The sequence below is a fragment of the Mobula birostris genome, chromosome 4 (assembly GCF_030028105.1).
Source record: "Mobula birostris isolate sMobBir1 chromosome 4, sMobBir1.hap1, whole genome shotgun sequence".
NCBI classification, from domain to species: domain Eukaryota; kingdom Metazoa; phylum Chordata; class Chondrichthyes; order Myliobatiformes; family Myliobatidae; genus Mobula; species Mobula birostris.
In genome coordinates this window covers 41029586-41052863 of record NC_092373.1, presented here as the reverse complement: position 1 = coordinate 41052863, position 23278 = coordinate 41029586, and the positions used below count along the sequence as shown (strand labels likewise).

Genomic DNA, 23278 nt, shown 5'->3' with positions numbered 1-23278 from the left:
ACCTGTATGCACGCTGTGTAACTCCTAGACATTGGGATGATTCTACACAAATGAACAGATGCATGGACTTGTTAATTGTTTAACTTAATGCAACTTGCCATGCATCATTTACTGTAAAATCAAGCTACAATTGTTCAGCGGACTGTTTCATTCCTTCACAAGTCAGATCTGTTATTTCCGTTCAAAAATATTGTCAAGCACATTATGGGAAAAGTGTGATTGAAACTTATGGTTCTAGCTGATTTTTTTCCAAACATATATTGCATGAGCATCCAATTTCTTGTCTGAAATTGTGGATATTTTGTTTTTAATTTCAATTATAAAGATTCTTTTGTGATTTACAGTAAGCAGATCACTCAGTACATAGCATAGAGACTACAATGTATTTGTGGGAATTTGCCAAAGGATGTTACATATTACTATAGGTATGTAATGGCAGCAAGTGAAGGAGCCATTTGAATATTGATGTTATAAAATTAATTAAAAGGTAAATTTGAAATTAAATGGTTAAATAATTTCTTTGAAATGAATATTTTATTAATTTCAACATTAAGTATATTGTTGATATGGTTTGTAATTTCAAACGTTGCATGTAAAGCCTAAGTCAATATTTTTTATTGTTTTAAATCAATTAGCATTTTGAACAATTACATGATGTGGAATTTAGTACACAAAACAGCAGGAAACTTGGATCAGCGGTTTGAAAATGCAAATAAGAAATTTATGGAGGCTCTTCTTGGAACAAAGAAGGTGAGATTTCAAAGCTGAGTTGATAGATTATTTTGCAGATAACAAGAATGAGAGTTTAAGCAATTTAAATATGAGAATTAATGTTTATATTTGCAGTTAGTCTTAATTTCTATAAATCCAGTTTATTCTGTTGTTATTTTGGTTTGTTCAGAATAAAAATATACAATTCATTCTCATTAGCCTGACCACTTAGATGGTTCCAACAAGTATAATCAGCCTTATTGGAAATACAGGCTGTCCTTAGGATACACACACACTACGTACAAATGAACTCTCTTCATATTATTAACTTCAAAAGTCCAATGCACATAATTGCATTCATTCTTACTAGTTCCCTATCTCCATTTTTAGTAATTGTTCATTCTTATCAGTATTATGTTGACTTCGATGCTTTTCATTGCCAATAATATAAACAAGGATATGAAAAGATTTTTTCAGATATATAAAGAGTAAAAGAGAGGTGACAGTGGATATCGGACCACTGGAAAATGATGCAGGGGAAGGAGTAATGGGAGACAAAGAAATAGTGGACAAACTCATTAATTGTTTTGAGTCTCTAGAAGTATGGAGGCTGTGGAAAACTCGAAGTATGCCAGACATTCAAGAGCATCAGGGAACACAAGTGAGTGTAGATGCTATTACTAAGGAGAAGGTGCTTGGGATGCTGAATGATCTGAAGGTTGATAAGTCACCAGGAAGAGAAGGACTTTTCCCCACGGTTCTGAAAAAGTAGCTGAAAAGCTTGTGGAGGCATAATTAATGATTTTTCAAGAGTCACTAGATTCTGGAATGGTTCAAGAGGACTGGGAAATCTTAGGAGTACGAGTGTAGACTATTTTCTAGATTCACAACTCAGAGGTGCAAAGACACTTGTGCAAAATTCCCTAAAGATTAACTTGCAGGTTGAGTCAGTGGTAAGGAAGGCAAATGCAGTGTTAGCATTCACTTCAAGAGTATGAGAATATAAAAGTAAGGATGTAATGCTGAGGCTCTGTATGACATTGATCAGACTGCATTTGGTGTATCATGAGTAGTTTTGTGCCCCCTATCTACGAAAGGATGGTGCTTTCACACCAGCTGTGGAGATCATAACAGAATTATTCCATTTGAACTCTGAACAATAGTTGCAACCAGGTTTGTGTCTGTCATACAGGCAAACTTTTCATTGTGGACGTTCAAATAGCAGTCTAACCAAGTCATTCTGACATCTGCAGGCAATAGCACAATAACTTTTGGTTACCTTGTACTCTTATTTGCCACAATGCATGTCAAACTCATTGATTATAAAGGATTGTGGATCTCCTTAACATTGAACTATATTTAAAACTTAGTTTTACTTTCAAGAAGATTGTAATTCCTTTTGATTCACTTGCATATAGTAAATATATAACTAGTTTTAGTAAATGCTCATTTATAAGATTTGATATAACACTGGTACATTAATACTCAACAAACATCTCTGCATCCAGAAACATCCTAGATTATTATTATTAACATAGTGGAATATTTCTGAATCTAAAAACTGCATAACTTGGCATCATAGGATACTGGAGTATTTGGCCACCACCAAACTACTTTGGGAAACAGTCTGTTATTAAGTTTAACATCAGTACATTTTTGTATCTAAAATGTTGAACTCTTAATTAGAATAATTACTGAAACAGAAAACCTCAAAATAATCTGTCATAAATTTAGTTTTTCAGTTAGAACTGTTTGGGGGAATGGGTAGCAAGTGACATCATATTATTGTGTTTTATGATCTTACATATAAAACATTCCCTGAAGTTGTTTTCACTGCTGGCTAATGAGTTTCCAGATTTTTCAGATAGAAATAGGAGCATTTCATGCTTGATCTAACCTCTGAGAAGTTACAGATAACGATACCATCTGTCACTTGCTTGTTACATAGAAACATTTGTAAGCCACAATAGTTCAGACCTCAGAGTAAAATAGCAGAAAGAAATACATATTTCAAGTTTGAACCAGTGGCCATGAAGCCACACTTCATTATTCATTCAGCTTAGCTGTGATTTGCATACAAAATTTGCAGAAAGTGCCCATAGTTGTGGTGAAAATTTTTTTACATTTTTTTTTACAGTAGGATGGGATGACTTAAATTAATGAGCTTTAAAATGAGTTTTTAACACTAGAAATCTGGTTTTGGTATTTCTTGCTGTTTCTTTCTATGTGCAAATGCTCAGTATAAGAGCACTTTAAGAGGCTAATTTGCGAGAAACTTTCCTGTGACCTGAACTTTGACATCACTGCTGGTGACTTATCTTCTCAGAGATGCACAAATTCCTGAAATAGTGATATCATTATAGTAAGTTAACAGTTGTAGTTCATGTGAAATTTATTTGTTAAAATTTGTGGACAGGAATTTCAGCTTTACAGTGTTAAAATAGGCAGGTGGAACCTACAAACACTGACGTGAAGTATTGTCTTGGATTCACTAGCATCTTTATGCATTTTGTTTCTTTTCAGAAAGAAAGACAAATCTTTAAATCTTAATCAACAGGATATCAGTTTATGAAACTATTTTAAATGGTACCATTACAGCTTAGAAAGAATTGGATTTTACAGTGCATAGTGGCACAGTTAGAGAGCTGCTGTCTTGGCTCTGTTGATGTAGACTCAAAGCTCATCTCCAGAGCTGGCTGTGTGGAGTTTGCACATTCTCCCAGTGACCACATTCTCCAAGTGCTCTGGTTCCCTTCCTATTCTCCAAGATATATTTAAAGTGGATGCTGATAGGTTTGATATTAGTAAAGCTGTCAGAGGTTACAGGAGTAGGCTGGGGAATGGGGTTGCGAGGGAAAATAAATCAGCCATGATCAAATGGGTCAATAGGTCAAGTGGCCTAATTCTGCCCTTGCGTCTTCTGGTCTAAGCTATGCAGGTTGGTTGGTTAATTGACTACTGAACATTGTGTCTTGTGTCTAGGAAAGTGGTAAAAACCCTGGAGATTTATAGAAATTTTTTGGCAAATATAAATGGGTTTCGTGTAGGATTAGGATAAATGGGTGCTTGATGGTTTGCATGGGCTCTGATGCCATAGATTCTGTTTTCATGCGGTATCAGTGACTGTATAACTAACAATACATTTCAGGTAGCATTCATTAAGTGTACTGAACTAACACTAACTTTGCTGAAAACTGTTCTCTTTAGTCCTGTGCTCCTCGATGGCAGACCTGCATTGGAAACACGGATGATACTCTTGGATTCGCCTTGGGTGCTTTGTTTGTAAAGTTTACATTTGACAAAGACAGCAAAGTAATAGTAAGTTGCTTACATTTCCATTTATGTGTAATGTGCAAAGAAAGATACCACTAAAATAAACTCATTAATATTTTTGAATTAATAACCTGCATATAAGTAAAACATCACTTTTTTTTCCAATTTACAGGCTTCAATAGATTAAATATTTAAATTATATCATTTAATTTCTCTGAAAATTAAACACAATTGTTGCTGTATTGTGAATCCTGATTCATGTTTATTTTATTATTTTGAATTACTCCTGGGAATCCAACGTAAACATGAGCTCTCAAGTGTTTTTTTTTTGGGGGGGGCAGGGTTTGACTATGAGGAGAGATTGAGTCACCTGGTACTGGCTGGAATTCAGAAGGATGAGAGGACATCTTATAGAAACATATAAAATTATGAAAGGGATAGACAAGATAGAGGCAGGAAAGTTGTTTCCACGATAGGTGAGGTTAGAACTAGGGGACAGACCCTCAAGATTTGGGGGAGTAAATTTAGGCTGGAGATGAGGAGGAACAGTTTTTCCCAAAGAGTGGTGTATCTGTGGAATTCTCTGCCCAGTGAAGCAGTGGAGGCTACCTCAGTAAATATATCTAAGGCAAGGTTGGATAGATTTTTGCAGTCAGGAATTAAGGTTTATGGGGAAAAGGCAGGTAGGTAGAGATGAGCTCATGGCCAGATCAACCATAATCTTATTGAATGGCGGAAGAGGCTCGATGGGCCATATAGCCTGCTCCTGCTCCTATTTCTTATGTTCTGCATCGATAGGCTGAGATTCTCCAGCAATTATGAGGTGAATGGTCCTTCGTATGTTCTTGTGCATAATTTCATTTTGATGCAATATTTAGTTATAGGTCTTGCACTTATCTTGAATTGAATTGGAGAATTACTAGGATTGAAGTAGGCAAACCACAATTTATGAATTTGGATTAAATTCATATAGTAACTGGAAACTGAATGCAAATGTGGTCATACAAACATACAAATTGAGAATAGGAGTAGACCACTTAGCCAGTGAGCCTGTACCACCATTCAGTAAGAATATGGCTGTTTCGATTGTAATCTCATATACAGTGCACATTTCCATCAACTCCTGGTAAACTTTACTTACTAAGAATGTATTTACCTTTGTTTTAAAAATATTTAAATACTGTACATCCTCAACCCTTCAAGGTAGTCTCATGACATTGGAAAAAAATATTTTGCCTGATTTCTTTCTTAAAGATCTCTTATTTTTAAACACTGAGCACTAGCTCTGGAATCTGCAACAACAGGAGAATATTCTCACCATCTTAATCCTGTCAAGGCTCCTCAGGATATTGTGTTTCAACCAAATCCCCTCTCACTCTTCTAAATTCCATTGGGTACAAGCCTGGCATGTCCAACCTTTTCTCATGAGTCAGCCTATACATTCTTGGTTTAGTCTAGTAAACTTTATCGGAATTGTTTCCAATAAGTTAATACGTTCCTTCAATAAAGAGACTAGCACTGTTCATAGTATTCCAAATGTGGCCTCACCGCTGTTCTATGTAACTGAACCATACTCTCTTTCTACTTTTAAATTCAATTCTACTTAAAGTAAAAAATAACATTCTGTTATCTCTCCTAAAATAAACCAAATGACTGCACTATTTACACATTAATTCCGGTTTTTAAATTGTTCTTATTTTATTGACACAGCACAGGGTAAGCCCTTTTGGCCTTTCAAGCCACACAGCCCTACTGTTTTTTTTTAAATTTATGTGTTAACTGCATTAAACTAGGGGAGCAGTTTACCTTGTTCAATAACTTAGATGAATTTGCTTCCTAGGCCGAGAAAATGATCAATGAAATACGAGCGGCGTTCAAGGACGGCCTGGAAAAACTGACGTGGATGGATGACGAGACCCGCCAAGCCGCTGAGGAAAAGGTTTATTTATCTTAAGCTGTTTATGTTTCCAAGTTCTTGATATTGGACCAGAACACTGTAATTGAAGATCAGAGAAATCTTTAATGCACCGTGAACTTTATCTAAGTGGGGGGGGGGGTGTTTAGTTATTTTCTCATTGAACTTTACAGTTCAGCTGCTCTTGCGGTCTTGTACTAGTGTTTGGTGTATGGATCTGTGCACCACATGCTGATGATGCCCAGAGTTAAGTACATTCCCTCTAAAGCTTTTCTTACTTGCATTTCTGTGGAGCAGAGTTGCTAAAACCCAAATTATTAGCTTAAAAATTGGTATAGTATTATTACCCTCTTTATTTTTTTGTCCGAGTGCTCCATTTTAAAATGTTGGACGCGATCAGAAATAGATGACACTATATTGGCCCCAAAGGAAATTACAGTGTCACAGTAGCATTACAAGTGCACAGATACACAAATAAACACATAATAGAAGAGAAGGAAGAAAGAAAAAGAAGTTACTTCAAGCAGTCTAACAGGAGGGGGTCGTCACTTCCCCAGTTATAGGTTGACTCGTTATAAAGCCTAATTACCGAGGTAAGAATGACCTCGTATAGCGCTCTTTGGGGCAGCACAGTTGGCTTAGTCTATTACTAAAAGTGCTGCTCTGTTCAGCCAAGGTGGCATGCAGAGGGTGAGAAACTTTGTCCAGGAATGCCAGGATTTTCCATGGGGTCCTTTGTTCTACCACATCCTCCAGTGTGTCCAGTTCAACTCCTATAACAGAGCCAGCCTTTCTAATCAGTTTACTGAACCTTTTGGCATCACCCATGTTGATGCCATTGCCCCAGCACACCACCACATAGAAGATTGTACTGGCGACAACAGACTGGTAGAACATGTGAAGGAGAGGCCTGCATACTCCAGAGGACCTCAGTCTACTCAGGAAGTAAAGGCGACTCTGGCCCTTCATGTACGCAGCCTCTGCGTTGGTGCTCCACTCAAGTCTATCATTCAGGTGCACTCCCAGCTACTTGTAGGTCCTCGCCATCAATAGTAACAGGAGGCAGTGCAGGCTTAGACTTCCTAAAGGCTTATCACCATCTCCTTTGAGCTACAGATGATTCAGCTCGCACCATTTGACAAGTCCTCCACCAGGGCCAGGTATTCATGCACATTCAGGATTTATCTTCAGATATGCCATGGCCGACGCCATGAATATGCTTTGAAAACATACACAATTTTCCCAAACCAGAAGCCCTGGATGAACCAGGAAATTCACAGTCTGCTGAGGGCTAGATCTGTGGTGTTCAAGACTGACGATTCAGAACCCTACAATAATAATAATAATAATAACTTAATTATTGGACACTTTTCATACAGATGATGTAGTTCAAAATGCTTTACAATGGGATAAAGTGCAAACATGAAAATAAAAGACAAAAAGATGTTCGTTAGAAGCAAGGTTAAATAAACAGTTTGAGCTGGCGTTTGAAAGTGTCATTTGAGTCTGCATCCTTTATAGTCTTAGGTACTGAGTTCCACAGTTTAGGAGTGTAGTTCAAAAAAAGCAGACCTGCCAATAATCTTTTGAGGGAGATTGTTTAAATTTAGGAGAGAGATGGAAGAAGGCTTGAGAGCTTGAGCAGAACTATAAAACAAAAGTGGTTCTGTGAAGTACTCCATTGAGAGCTTTAAAAGCAAGCAAGAGAACTTTAAAATCAATTCTGAAAGATACAGCAAGCCAATGCAGTATTGTTAGGACAGGAGTGATAATGCTCTTTCATCCATCTAAATGAGTTGATCAATAGATTGCTTTGGAAGGCCAGTAAAAAGTGCATTGCACTAATCTAGTCTATTCGATATAAAGGCATGAAATAGTTTTTCAGCATCAATACATGACAGAAGCGAACAGACCTTTGCAATATTTCTAAAGTATAGAAATGCTGCTCTTTCTTTATGTAGAATTTAAAATTTGAATCGGAATCAAGAATAACAGAGAGGCATGTTACTTCTGATTTTATAAGGGGAGCCGGGTTCCCAAATATATCAAGAAGTTTATCTCTTTTGGCTTTGGGACCAACTAGAAGTATTTTAGTTTATTTTCATTTATTTTTAGGAAATTATTGCTCACCAATTTGCTTATTAGATAGGCTGGTATCATCATCACGCTCAATGGAGATGTACAATTGTGTGTGATCTACATAACTGTGGAAATCAAGTTTATAGTTTCTAATGATGTCTCCTCAGGGGGGCATGTGTCAGGAGAAAAGTAGGGAACCCTGAGCAGCACCAAATGGTACATCGTATCTCTTAGAAAAATGGTCTCCAAGACAGGCTAAAATATTCTCTCTAAGATACAGTATATGAGCAAAATCAATTAAACACACTACCAGAGAGGCCAACTCAGTTCTCAAGGTGATCTCAGAGAATGTTGTCAATTGTGTCGAAGGCAGCACTTAGATCTAGGAGAATTAGAACCGAGGCCCTGTTCGTATCAGTGCTGAGCTTAAGGGTTGCCAGATGCTATGGGAATGACATCCAACAAGAGGTGGTATCCATCACTAATGACCCTCACCATCCAGATATGCCCTCTTCTTATTACTACCATCAGGGAGGAAGTACAAGAGCTGAAGGACCCACATTCAAAATTTCAGGAACAGCTTCTTCCCTTCTGCCATTAGATTTCTGAACAGCCCATGAACCCTACCTTGTTATTCATCTTTTGCACTATTTATTTATATCTGTAATTTTTAATGTCTTGCCCTGTACTGGTGCTACAACAATGTATGTCAATAATGCACCCAAGTCTAATTCATCATCTGAACTTCCTTGTGATCTCTGTGGAGGTTCTTTAACTGAATGTGTTTGTGTGACAATGGTAGGAGAATATCTTATACAGTGTTCTTGCAGTATAATAAAATAAATGTTATGTCTAAGATGTACTAGATCTAATTTCTCTTAGACTTAAGATGAATCAGATACATGGAAATAAGGAGATATTGGGCAAAAAAAAACTGTTGCACAAGACCAAAAATTAATGAGCTTTGGACCCTTATGGGAATTATATTCCTCATCCATTTTACCAGGTGCTATAATCCTAAAGGTATTCTCTTAAACACCACTGCAGAATGTGGAGCTCCAGGGACAGGTTACAGAAAGAAGAGGAGAGAGGCAGGATATAGTAGGGACATAGTTTTCAAGATTTCAGCCTTGCCCCACACTCTCAAAAAAGGAACTTAACAGATTATAATGTCCTTCTGAAAATCTTTGTTGGGCAGGCAGCACCAAATAGGTAAATAGGGTAGGTTCTGCTCGTACTGCATGAGGAATGAAGGCCACAATTGAACTCTGACATTAAGTGTATACCATTTTAGGCAGCCTAAGGGCAATTGTGTACTGCTTGAGAACATTGTTGTGGTTGATGCATCTGCAGACGTTTGAATAACTTATCCAATTTGGAAATGGAAAAGCCAACAATGGATTATAGGGTCATTCAGTTTTATGCTCTTGTTGGGTTTCTCAAATTCAGGAGGCAGTTAAGACATCAGCAACTCAGTGTGCTCTTTAGATAACCCCTAAACTTCCTAAGTGGAAAGGGCGACCTCTCTTTCAATGTGCAGAACATGTGAATGCATGACATGTGAAGTATCCTCAGTGTTAGTGAAGGGCGAACTTAAAGTTTGGAATATGCTTTCCCCTTCTTGAGCTCTTCAAAGAAGACACACACATTCTGATGCTTCATTGATTTCAGTATCCTGTTCCTCCTTAAATAGCTACCAGTACGTTCGTCCTGACTGCTAGATCATCCAGGGTCATAAAAACTAATTTCAGGATGTATATTGTATACATTTCTTGGACATTAAATGTACCTATTGAACCTCACCTTCTAGTTTCAAAGAACTGCAGCTGGGTGTCCCTCATAACTCTGTGTGTGTGTGTTAGTTAACAAAACCTGGACCTCATAATGAATCTTCAGCTGTTCCAGTAAGTAACAAGCTGTGAATAATTGATGCTGTTAATTTGCAAAGCTTATAGTTGCCAGGACCACAAATGTTAAGTAGCTAAACAAATGTGATTTCTGCAAAATATTTCAAGAAGAGGTATTTCTTCCTGGAAATTCTGATCTGTATATATCTTTAATTGTAATTAAAAATATTGGAATGGCAAGTTGCACAGTAGCATAGTGGTTAGCATGACATGATTGGAGCTCGGGGCATCAGAATTCAGAGTTCAATTCTGATCCCATTTGGACATCTCTCTCATGAGCATGTGTGCTTTCTCCCATATCCCAAAGATGTCAGTCGGTTAATTGGTCATTGTAAATTGTCTTGTGATTCAGCTAGGGAGGAAGTGTTCTCATTGAACAGCATATTTTCTTATTTTCTTCATTTTGTTCAGTTGCTCATCATCTTAAAAAGTCATGGTTTTGCTATGCCAGTGCAAGTGTGCTGACACTTGCGGGCTGCCCACTGCATACTCTCGGGTATGTTGGTTGTTAATACAAATGATCTATTTCACAATATGGTTTGATATATACATGAGAAATAAATTTGAAACTTGTATCTTGAAATCAATTGCTTTCTCTAGCGTGAAAGTGGAATCTTGCACTTTGACTCTTTGATAGTAATGTTTGAGGATAATGAGACCAAAACCTCGCTGTAAATTAGCTTTCTATTTGAGCAGGTCTCTGCTAGCACATATAAACAAATCAGCATAGCTTGATGGCGAGCAAATAGAGGGGAGAGTCAGATTAATCAGGAAGCATTCATTATTATATTCAATTTGGTAATCTCCCAGGTTTCTAACTATCTTTTTCAGCAATGGAAACAAATAACAGAGATGATGGTTGTTTTCCCTTTTATTCCTTGTTTTTTTTTTTGTATTTGTTCAAGATACTTTTTTTTCCCTGCAATACTTCACTTAATGATCTTGGTTGCTATGCAACATGTAAGACAAGCTAAAGTGGCCAAGTAGCACGAAAATAGGGCATCAGAAACCAATCCAAGCATCTTGCAATGGTGAGCAATCTGCATTTTCTGTCTCTTTTCAGCTAGTATAAACAATTCCTAAATTGGGGCTGAAAGAGGAGAAGAGAATGAACAAACTCGTTTTGTGTTCATCTCCAGCCATGAGTAATTGAACACTGGGTTTAAATTTTATTTATGAGAAACAAAAAAAGGCAAAAATGTGCTAGCCTATATTTTTTAAAAAATGTTAGTTTATTTCAAAATTTTCCTTTTTTCCATCACTTAATGGCTTGCTTTTGTGCTGCATTACCCTATAGCAGTGACGTCAGTGTTCAAAGTAAATTTATTTTCAAAGTACATATTTGTCACCATATATTGAGATTCGTTTTCTTGTGGATATTCGCAGTAAATCCAAGAAACACAATAGAATCATTGAAAGATCATACCCAACAGGATTGGACAATGTGCAAAAGACAACAGACTGCAAATGAAAAACAATAATAATAAATAAATAAGCAATAAAAGAACATGAGATGAAGAGTCCTTGAAAGTGAGTCCAGTCTTTGTGGGAACAGTTCAGTGATGGAGCAAGTGAAATTATCCCCTCTGGTTCAAAAGCCTGATGGTTGAGGGGTAATAACTCTTCCTGAACCTGGTGGTATGAGTTCTGAGGCTCCTGTACCACCTTCCTGATGGCAGCAGTGAGAGGAGAACATGGCCTCGGTGGTGTGGGTGCTTGATGATCGATGCTGCTTTCCTGCGACTGCATTTTGTGCAGATGTGCTCAATGATGGGGAGGGCTTTACCCATAATGGACTGGGCCATATTCACTACTTTTAGAAGGCTTTTCTATACAAGGGCATTGGTGTTTCCATACCAGGCCGTGATGCAAACAGTCAATAAACACTTCACCACACATCTATAAAAATTTATCAAAGTTTTAGATGTCATGTACAATCTTCACAAATTCCTAAGGAAGTAGGGGTGCTGCTGTGCTTTTTTTCATAATTGCACCTGCATGTTGGGCCCAGGACAGATCCTCTGAAATAACACAGGAATTTAAAGTGGCTAACCCTCTCCACATGTGATCCTCTGATGAAGAATAAATAAATAAGCAATAAATATCGAGAACACAAGTTGTAGAGACCTTCAGTGTGAGTCCGTAGGTTATGGAATCAGTTCAGTGTTGGGGTGAGTGTACTTATCCTCTCTCTCACAAAAGCCTGATGGTTGAGGGGTAATAATTGTTCCTGAACCTGGTAACATGGGACAAGAGGCACCTGTACCTCCTTCCTGATGGCAGCAACGAGAAGACAGCATGACCTGGGCGGTGAGGGTCCTTGATGATGGACGTTACTTTCCTGCAACAGCACACCTTGTAAATGTGCTCAGGGGTGGGGAGAGAACAGCCCTGCTTTATGGGGTTGGTTGCATGTGCATCACTTACTGGAGGTAGAGCTCGGCAGGCTGCAATTTGTCCTTTAATATCTGCCAGTCTAGCATTTATGCTTGTTTTGGACTTCAGTTGTTTAGTTGGTCAAAGGAATTAGGATGGCTTGTGTGCATCTTGTATACTCAGTGGTTAACCCCTTGTAATAATACCATGGATTATAGTAACTCACTCAGCCTACTGGCATCGTGGAAATAATTGTGAACACAAGAGATTCTGCAGATGCTGCACATCCAGAGCAACAAACACAAAATGCTGGTGGAACTCGGAAGGTCAGGCAGCATCTATGGGGAGGAATAAACTTCCTTTTTCCCAGGGCTGAAATGGCTAACATGAGAGGGCACAGTTTTAAGGTGCTTGGAAGTAGGTACAGAGGAGATGGCAGAGTTAAGTTTTTTACGCAGAGAATGGTGAATGCCTGGAATGGGCTGCCGACGAGGGTGGAGGGGTTGGATAAGAGACTCCTGGGTAGGTACATGGATCTTAGAAAAATAGAGGGCTCTGGGTAACCCTAGGTAATTTCTAAAGTAAGTACATATTCGGCACAGCATTGTGGGCCGAAGGGCCTGTATTGTGCTGTAGGTTTCTCTGTGTTCTATAAACAGTTGGTGTTTCAGGCCAAGGCTCTTCATCAGGACTGGAGAGGAAGGGGGAATAAGATGAGAAGCTGGGAGGTGATAGATGGGAAAGTTGAAGTTCTGAAAAAGAAGAAATCTGATAGGAGAGGAGAGTGGACCATGGGAGAAAGAGAAGAAGGAGGATCACCAGAGGGAGCGGGTGAGCAGAAAAGAAGGGGTAAGGGGGAAGCCAGAATGGGGAATGGTAAAGGAGAGAAGGGGGAGGGGTGAGAAATTACCGGAAGTTAGAGAACTCAATGTTCAATGCTCATGCCATCAGTTTGGAGGCTACCCAAATGGAATATGACATGTTGCTCCTTTAACCTGAGAGCGACCTCATTGTGGCAGTAGAGCAATCCTTGCTCCGACATGTCGGAATGGGAAGTAGAATTAAATGGAATTAATTGCTTATTGTAGTTCCCATGGGGTTCCAGCAAATGGAGATTCATCTTTTAGAACAATGATTAACTTCTTTTAAATGGTTACTTCATAATATATAAATCTCTCTTCTGATGCATGTTGCATTTATTCCCCTTTTCTGGTAGGCTGATGCCATTTATGACATGATTGGTTTTCCAGACTTCATCTTGGATAGTAAGGAACTGGATGAAGTTTATGATGGCGTAAGTAAATAAAACCTAAATGGTTACTGTTCATGCCTAAAAGTTCATACTGTTCATACCTAAAACCTGAAAGTTACTGAAAAGTAAAGAGTCAGTGAATCTGATATACAGGACTTAAGCATTTCAAGAGCCATGTTCTGCATTATTGACCCAGAAAGCCTAAGGTCTAATGTGCATTTGAGGCGAGTAAAACAGTTGAAATTCATGTTGTGACTTAACATCCTTTGTAAGGTTTCAAGTGTAGGATCTGCATCTAAATAATATACTTCATCTAGAGCAGGGGTTCCTAAACTGAGGTCCATGGACTCCTTGCTTAATGGTATTGGTTCACAGTGTAAAGAAAAGGTTGGGAACCCCAGATCTAGACACACGTGCAGTTAGAATAACTGGACTGATTTTGGGGACAGTGATGAGTGTTGCTGCTAATTATTAGCACAAATTTTAAACTTTGATGGCTTTCTCCTTGGTATCAGAGTTTTTTTTCAAACCACTCTTTGAGAATGACACCTTTGATTGGAATGCCGAGGGAGACAGATATCCGTCTTATAAAAAAGAGTGGGGGGGGGAGTAGCATTACTGGTCAGGGATAGTATCACGGCTATAGAAAGGGAGGACACTGCAGAGGGAGTGTCCACTGAGTCGGTGTGGGTGGAAGTCAGAAATAGGAAGGGATCAGTCACTGTGCTGGGAGTAGTCTGTAGGCCCCCAAGTAGCCCTTGGGACACCAAGGAGCAGATAAGCAGGCAGATTTTAGAATGGTGCAGGAAATACAGGGTTGTAGTTATGGGTGATTTCAACTTCCTTCATATTGACTGGCACCTCCTGACTGCAAAGGGGATAGATGGGCCTGAATTTGTCAGGTGTGTTCAAGAAGGATTCTTGACAGAGTATGTGGACCAGCCATCGAGAGGAGAGGCCATACTGGATCGAGTTCTGGGTAATGAACCTGGTCAGGTGGCAGACCTCTTGGTGGGGGAGCATTTTGGTGAGAGTGACCACAACTCCCTTCGCATCAGCATAGCTATGGAAAAGAATCAAAACAGACAAAATGGGAAAGTGCTTAACTGGGGAAGGGCTAACTATGAAGGGATGAGGCAGGAACTAGCGAGAGTAAATTGGAAACAGATGTTCAAGGGTGAAAGCACAGAAGTAATGTGGAGGAAGTTCAGGGACCACTTGTGCTGGGTTCAGGATAGGTTTGTCCCACTGAGACAAGGAAAAAATGGTAGGAAAAGGGAACCGTGGCTGACGAAACACATGAGGCAACTCGTCAAGAGGAAGAGGGAAGCATATATTAGATATAAGAAGCAGGAAGCAGGAGGGGATCGTGAGAAATATAGGGTAGCCAGGAAGGAGCTTAAGAAAGGATTTAGGAGAGCTTGAAGGGGATATGAGAAGGCCTTGGCATGTAGGATTAAGGAGAACCCCAAGGCGTTCTATGGGTATGTGAAGAACAGAAGGATGACAAGAGTGAAGGTGGGGCCGCTAAAGGATAAAGAAGGCAACATGTGCCTGGAGGCAGAGGAGGTTGGGGAGGTCCTAAATGAATACTTGGCTTTAGTATTCACAAGTGAAAAGGACCTTGATCAGGGTGAGGTTGAAATAGAACAGGCCTGTGTGCTGGACAATGTGGAGGTCAAGGAAGAAGAAGTGTTGGATCTTCTTAAAAACATCAAGATTGATAAGTCCCCAGGACCGGACATGATATACCCCAGGTTGCTGTGGGAAGTGAGAGAAGAGATCGCTGGAGCAGTAGCTATGATCTTTGAATTCTCTTTGGCTGCAGGGGAGGTGCCGGAGGATTGGAGAATGGCAAATGTAGTTCACTTGTTTAAAAAAGGTAATAGGGAGAATCCTGGGAACTGTAGACCGGTGAGTCTTACGTTGGTGGTCTGCAAACTATTGGAAAGGATTCTTAAGGATAGGATCTACGAGCATTTGGAGAAGTACAGTCTACTCAAGGATAGTCAATGTGGCTTTGTGAAGGGAAGGTTGTGCCTCACGAGCCTAACTGGTTTTTTGAAGAGGTAACAGAAGAAATTAATGAGGGTAGGGCGGTAGATGTGCTCTACATGGATCTTAGCAAGGCATTTGACAAGGTTCCCCACGAGAGACTCATCCAGAAAGTCATGAGGCATGGGATGAGTGGAACCTTGGCTGTTTGTATAAAAATTTGGCTTACAGGAAGAAAGCAGAGGGTAGTAGTGGAGGGAAAGTATTCTGCCTGGAGGTCAGTGCCTAGTGGAGTGCCACAAGGATCTGTCCTGGGACCCCTGCTCTTTGTGATTTTTATAAATGACCTGGATGAAGAGGCAGAAGGATGGGTGAGTAAGTTTGCAGATGACATGAAGATTGGAGGAGTTGTGGATGAAGCTGTAGGTTGCCGAAGGTTACAAGAGGATATAGACAGGATGCAGAGTTGGGCAGAAAAGTGGCAGATGGAGTTCAATCCAGATAAGTGTGAGGTGATGCATTTTAGAAGGACAAACCAGAAGGCTGAGTACAGAGTTAATGGTCAGTTACTTAAGAGTGTGGATGAACAGAGGGACCTTGGGGTTCAAATCTATACATCCCTCAAGGTCGCTGCACAAGTTGATAGGATAGCTAAGAAGGTCTATGGGATGCTAGGCTTCATTAATGGAGGATTGAGTTCAAGAGTAGAGAGGTCATGTTGCAATTCTATAAATCTGTGGTGAGACCACACTTAGAGTATTGTGTTCAGTTCTGGTCACCTCATTATAGGAAGGATGTGGAAGCTATGGAGAGGGTGCAGAGGAGATTTACCAGGATGTTGCCTGGATTGGAAAACAAGTCTTATGAGGCAAGCTTAGCAGAGCTGGGACTTTTCTCTTTGGAGCGTAGAAGGATGAGGGAGGACTTGATAGAGGTCTAAAAGATTATGAGAGGCATAGATAGGGTGGATAGCCAGTACCTGTTTCCCAGGGCATGAATAGCAAACACCAGAGGGCATATGTACAAAGTTAAGGGAGTGAAGTTTAGGGGACATACCAGGGGTAAGTTTTTTATACAGAGGGGTTGTGGGTGCCTGGAATGACTTGCCAAGGATGGTGGTGGAGGCCAAAACATTAGGGGTATTTAAGAGCCTCTTGGACAGGCACATGGATGAAAGAAAAATAGAGGGTTACGGGGTAGTGTGGGTTTAGTACTTTTTTAAAGGAATATATGGGTTGGCACAACATTGAGGGCCGAAGGGCCTGTACTGTGCTGTAGTATTCTAGTGTCTAGGGAGGACATCATACACTGTTAGTGACTGAATCTGCCACTGCCAACAATCGGGCAAAGTAGTGTCACCAAATTATTTAACAGAGCAAACTGCATTGTTCTCCTAGTTTAGGCTGATGGGATGGGAACACACAGTATACCTAAGGAGTAGTTACTGCAGAGGTTTCTTGCAGGATCATGTATGTCAGAGCAAATTGGAAAATAACCATTAAAGTTCAGTTCTTTTTAAATATACATGATTTTTTAAACACAATGATCATCTTCCAATAATCTCTATCTTTCCATTGTTACACCAGTACGAAGTATCAGAAGATTCATTCTTTCAGAATATGCTGAATTTCTACAACTTTTCAGCCAGGATTATGGCAGACCAGCTTCGGAAAACACCTAACCGAGACCAGTAGGTGTTCTGACGTTTCTGCTCACCTTGTTTGTTTGTTTATTTGTTTATTTATTTTTTGCGATACAGAGCAGAATAGGCTCTTCCAGCCCTCTGAGCTGCGCTGCCCAGCAACCCCCCGATTTAATCCTAGCTTAATCACAGGACAACTTAGAATGACCAGTTAACCTACCAAATGGTATGTCTTTGGACTGGGGGGGGGGGAATCGGAAGCACCCAGAGGAAACCGACACGGTCATGGGGAGAACGTACAAACTCCTTGCAGGCAGCGGTGGGAAAATACTGTATTGTAATATAATGGGGAAAAATTGAAGGTAGAGGTCTATACTTTATGATTTTCTTGCACAGTTTTAATTAAACAAACTGTTCAGGTGATGGGATAGATCATGCGAGACCAGAGCCACAGCCCAGACTCATAATGCCCATATTTGCCTTTTCCAAAACAAGCTAGCCTTCTGCACCTAAAATGCATCTATTGTTTAATGCTTAAAAATATTTTAACAAAGTAAATAAATGTAATTATAAAACACCTTAAAATGTTAAAAATATTTGAAACCATTGATGAACTTGGAATCGTGGCACTTCTGAGGTATGTGAAACAAGTTATAGATGAGGTCTTCCCATGGAAGTCTCTGGTAATGAGGCAAGTGGGCCTCTCCCCTCCTACACACACACACACCTCACACACATTTTATAGGAGCACCATTGAGTGCCCTGCCAAGCTGCATCTCCACCTGGTATGTAAGTAGCCAAGCATCAGATGGCAAGTCCCTACAAAGGACTGTGAGAATGATTGAGAGGATCATAAGGGTCTCCCCACCATCCTTCGGGGACATTTATCAGCAGCGCTGCATATACAGGGCCCTTAGTATTATTAAGGATCCCACTCATCCATCCAGCATCCTCTTTGACTTTCTACCATCAGGAGGAGACTCTGAAGCATAAAAACAAGAACGGTCAAGATGAGAAACTGATTCTTCCCCCAGGCTATTCGGCTTCTGAACTCCCTGCCGCATCGCATTTGAAGTGTCACTATTTAATCTGTTCTGTACCTTACAATATTTAATTGATGCACTTTAGTTTGGTTAATTATGTATAATCCATCTGTAGATTTGATTCTAACTTTCATAAGCTGGGACTGGACGAGATGTACCCCAGGCTACTGTGGGAAGTGAGGGAGGAGATGGCTGAGCATCTGGCAATGATCTTTGCATCATCAATGGGGACGGGAGAGGTTCTAGAGGACTGGAGGGTTGCGGATATTGTTCCTTTATTCAAGAAAGGGAGTAGAGATAGCCCAGGAAATTATAGACCAGTGAGTCTTACTTCAGTGGTTGGTAAGTTGTTGGAGAAGATCCTGAGAGGCAGAATTTATGAACATCTGGAGAGGTATAATATGATTAGGAATAGTCAGCATGACTTTGTCAATGGCAGGTCGTGCCTTATGAGCCTGAGTGAATTTTTTGAGGATGTGACCAAACATATTGATGAAGGAAGAGCAGTAGATGTAGTGTATATGGATTTCAGCAGGGCATTTGATAAGGTACTACATGCAAGGCTTATTGAGAAAGTAAGGAGGCATGGGATCCAAGGGGATATTGCTTTGTGGATCTAGAATTGGCTTGCCCACAGAAGGCAAAGAGTGGTTGTAGTGGGTCATATTTTGCATGGAGGCCGGTGACCAGTGGTGTGCCTCAGGGATCTGTTCTGGGACCCTTACTCTACGTGATTTTTATAAATGACTTGGATGCGGAAATGGAGGGATGGGTTAGTAAGTTCGCTGATGACACGAAGGTTGGAGGTGTTGTGGATAGTGTGGAGAGCTGTCAGGGGTTACAGCGGGACATTGATAGGATGCAAAACTGGGTTGAGAAGAGAGAGATGGAGTTCAACCCAGATAAGTGTGAAGTGGTTCATTTTGGTAGGTCAAATATGATGGCAGAATATAGTATTGTAAGACTCTTGGCAGTGTGGAGGATCAGAGGGATCTTGGGGTCTGAGTCCATAGGAACTCAAAGCAGCTGCGCAGGTTGACTCTGTGGTTAAGAAGGCATACGGTGTATTGGCCTTCAATCGTGGAATTGAATTTAGGAGCCAAGAAGTAATGTTGCAGCTATATGGGACCCTGGTCAGACCCCACTTGCAATACTGTGCTCAGTTCTGGTTGCCTCACTACAGGAAGGATGTGGAAACCATAGAAAGGGTGCAGAGGAGATTTACAAGGATGTTGCCTGGACTGGGGAGCATGCCTTATGAAAACAGGTTAAGTGAACTCAACCTTTTCTCCTTGGGGCGACAGAGGATGAAAGGTGACCTGATAGAAGATGATGAGAGGCATTGATGGTGTGGATAGACAGAGGCTTTTTCCCAGGGCTGAAATGGTTGCCACAAGAGGACATAGGTTTAAGGTGCTGGGGAGTAGGTACAGAGGAGATGTCAGGGGTAAGTTTTTTACGCAGAGAGTGGTGAGTGCGTGGAATAGGCTGCCAGCAACGGTGGTGGAGGCAGATACGATAGGGTCTTTTAAGAGACTTTTGGATAGGTACGTGGAGCTTAGAAAAATAGAGGGCTATGGGTAAGCCTAGTAATTTCTAAGGTCGGGACATGTTCGGCACAACTTTGTGGGCAGCAGGGCCTGTATTGTGCTGTAGGTTTTCTATGTTTCTAAGTTATTGTGTGTTATGTATACTACAGTGTTTTACACCCTGGTTCTGAGAAACTGGTTTGATGGTATACATGTATATAGTTAAATGACAATAAACTTGACTAATTACATGCTGTAAAATCATGATTACGAACAGATGGAACAACTAATCCTGTACTTTTGTGTATAGATGGAGCATGACACCACCTACCGTCAATGCATATTACGTGCCAACAAAAAATGAGATCGTCTTTCCTGCCGGTATTCTGCAAGCACCATTCTATGCCAGAAATAATCCAAAGTAAGTACTTCCATCGACTTTTTTGTGAGCCGACATCTTCATTAAATCTCCATTATACCAAGATTGAACTTCTGATGTTTCTTTTTGATTTGACTGCAGATCTCTGAACTTTGGTGGCATTGGAATGGTAATGGGCCATGAATTAACACATGCCTTTGATGACCAAGGTACAAAAAAGATTGAAATTCCAAAAAATTACAACTTCACAATTCTGTCACTGAAACTTTGCAGGCCTAAACTTGTATCTCTTACCAGGGCTCATCCTAACTAAGACAGGGATTATTTAAGTATTAAGATAGATACTCTGACTCAGTGGACCTCTATTGTTTTGGAGCAATTTACTTTCTTTATTGGAATGGGACAGGCCAGGCTCGTGGAAGGTTTGCAGAATAAAAATCAAACATTACTCAGCTTCTGCTGAGTTGGAAATTATATTCCAATTGCAGTTGGCCTATCTGGTATGATTTACCATAGTGGGGTGCACCTGCAACTGGGCTTGAGAAGAGATTTGTATTTATTCCTTGAGAAGTAAGAGATGTAATGGTGACACCACTGGATATAGTTATAAATATAACAAAAGCAGAAAATTCTGGAAGTGCTCAGCAACCTTGGAGAGCAAAAGCTGACTTATTATTAGAAATTATTATTATTATTAAAAGCAAACTTCAGTTCAATTACATATACTGTATCATAGAACCATAGAAATGTTACGGGATGAAAGGAGGCTATTCATCAAGTCCCTGGAATCTTGTCAGTCTCATTTCTCATAAATTAGCAAATTCTTCCCATCTAGTAGCTAACCAGTTATCTTTGAAGGCTCCGATTAATTCTCATTTTCAATGCATTTGGAGGCAGTGAATTCGAGGTCGTAATTGCCCTTCACATTAATAAATAATCCTCTTGTAAATTCTACCAAAATGTTTAAACTGATAATCTCTGACCCTCAGCAAGCCAGCATCTACATGTTTCAAAAGTCTTCTCAACCTTCTGCAATAAATGGAGAATGTCTAATTCTGCAGCTGAAATCTCCCATACACCCAGCAACTTTACCTTTGAATGTAATGTTTCACATAGGTGTGCGGGGAGAAGTTTTCCTTTGACAGAAATTCTCATTGTAAAGAAGATGCTAAATTTGGCAATCAGATTCTGCCAAGTTTTCTGTCGGTCTTTTTAACTTGTGTAGCCCCCCTGGCAAGCCTCAGGCTTGCTCAACTCACTGTCATCTAGCGGAAGCAGCCTTCAGCCCTGCCAAACTGGGTAATTAGTTTGTGTGGATGCTGTGTGATGTACCCCACCCCTCCCAAATAACAGACAATACACCAGATACGATTAAATGATTTACAGTTTATAGATATTACTGGAACTATATAATTAATAGAGATAAAATATAAAAGGAAAATAAAAGGCGCCACACTTATCAAAGTTCAATCTCTTCATGCACAAACAGTTGGAGCTCTAGTAACAATCCTCCCTTCACCATTCGATCCCCTCTGATCACCTCGACCCGACGCCTGGGACCAACCACGGTGGTCGACCAGACACTCCACATGAGTCTGTCTCCGTCTCCTCTCCTCGCCGAAGACCCTGGACCTCGGACTCCTGCTCGGGGTACGACCCCGTTAACCGGTTCACAGCACCTTGTCCATCCTCCAGCTGTCCATCATGCCTTCTGCCCAAAAACCCGCGCATCACGATAACTTACAGACACACTAGAAAGAATAACATCTATCCCAATTAGTGCGTTCACTCTCTTATCAATAACATAATCCAAACAAGCTGCTAGTAGGAAAACTTTCTTAGCAGTTAGCATAACAAAGAAGCCGTTTTAATTGTAACATAACAAAGAAGCCATTTTAATTAGCCTACGCAGTAACATAAAAGAACAAACCCCTTACACTTGCATAAATGAAGAGAAATTATGGGCCACAGTGTTATATTGGCTATATAGCGTTATGTAACATTACCTTGTGCAGGTCGAGAACATGACAAGGATGGCAATTTACGACCATGGTGGCAAAATTCTTCACTTGAAACTTTTAAGAATAAAACTGAGTGTATGATCCACGAGTACAACCAGTACACTGTAAATGGAGAACATATCAAAGGAAAGCAGACACTGGGTGAAAATATTGCGGACAGCGGAGGCCTCAAAGCTGCATATCACGTAAGTTGATCTTTTCTTTAAATATAGGCATACAGGTGTGCGTCGCTTAACGTCCACGATATATCCTGTGAAATCGGATGTTGTGTGATTTGGACGTTGCGCGAACACTATTACTTAGCAGACCTATATGGAGTACTGTAGTGTACCTGTATTGACTAAATAGCCAAGAACTTACACTAAAACTGTATACTGTACACTATAATACGTACATACACTATAATTTTTATTTCATTTTAACCTTTTTAGCTTTTTTCACTTTTTAAACTTTTATGTAAACACTTTCTTAGCCTATATCACACACAATTTATCAAAGATGATCAGGATTATCCACATGGCTGTTCTCAACTTCCTCATAGTGTTCCACTGGAAGAGTTTCAGGTCGAATAACCTGCGTTTGGAAGCCATGATGCACTTTACGGTAATATTTTCGAAAGAAAATTGAACGGAGAGATAACGCTACTACACTCGAGACACGCGATACACAAGATTGGTTACGTCCGCTACATCATGTTCTCCGATCAGGACTACGAACGTTTATGCGATCGGACGTTGTCCGAATGGACGTTAAGAGGCGCACACCTGTATTTGAAATTGTGTTGATAGCTGGCAAATAAAGTGGGCCAGAGCTGATACGGATGGTGCTGTTAGGGGAACTTGTTCCTTTTGAACTTGGTGCAAGCAAAGACTTTTCTTCCAACAGTGTGAAACTGGGAGGTGTGGGGGGTGGGGGGGACAGACTGTATTGGATCTTGAGTGGGTGGACTAAGGTAAAGATGACTAAACTCTTAATGATGTGCAAACTGTAGACTGTGGTATATAGATTATATAGCAAAATGGATTAAAACCGACTGCTTGGGAGAGAAGCATGAATATGGTGTAGACAAGACTGTGAGGAAAAAGATAGGATCAAGTGAGGAGAGAGAGAGGATTAGTAAGTGAGACTGATGTTGGATTGAGGGAGTTGGGTCAAC

The 23278-nt window shown here is 40.2% G+C and overlaps 1 protein-coding gene across 4 annotated transcripts in view; it reads left to right on the top strand.

Moving 5' to 3' along the window:
• LOC140196291 (endothelin-converting enzyme 2-like) overlaps nt 1-23278 on the top strand; it is a 112263-nt gene that overhangs the window by 74262 nt on the left and 14723 nt on the right. For all 4 annotated transcript variants that reach the window (XM_072255238.1, XM_072255237.1, XM_072255240.1 and 1 more), the window contains 8 exons: nt 636-750; nt 3919-4029; nt 5825-5923; nt 13478-13555; nt 17095-17198; nt 20033-20143; nt 20243-20310; nt 22117-22307. In XM_072255238.1, coding sequence (XP_072111339.1) covers nt 636-750; nt 3919-4029; nt 5825-5923; nt 13478-13555; nt 17095-17198; nt 20033-20143; nt 20243-20310; nt 22117-22307 — 877 coding nt within the window. The remainder of the gene's footprint in view (nt 1-635; nt 751-3918; nt 4030-5824; nt 5924-13477; nt 13556-17094; nt 17199-20032; nt 20144-20242; nt 20311-22116; nt 22308-23278) is intronic.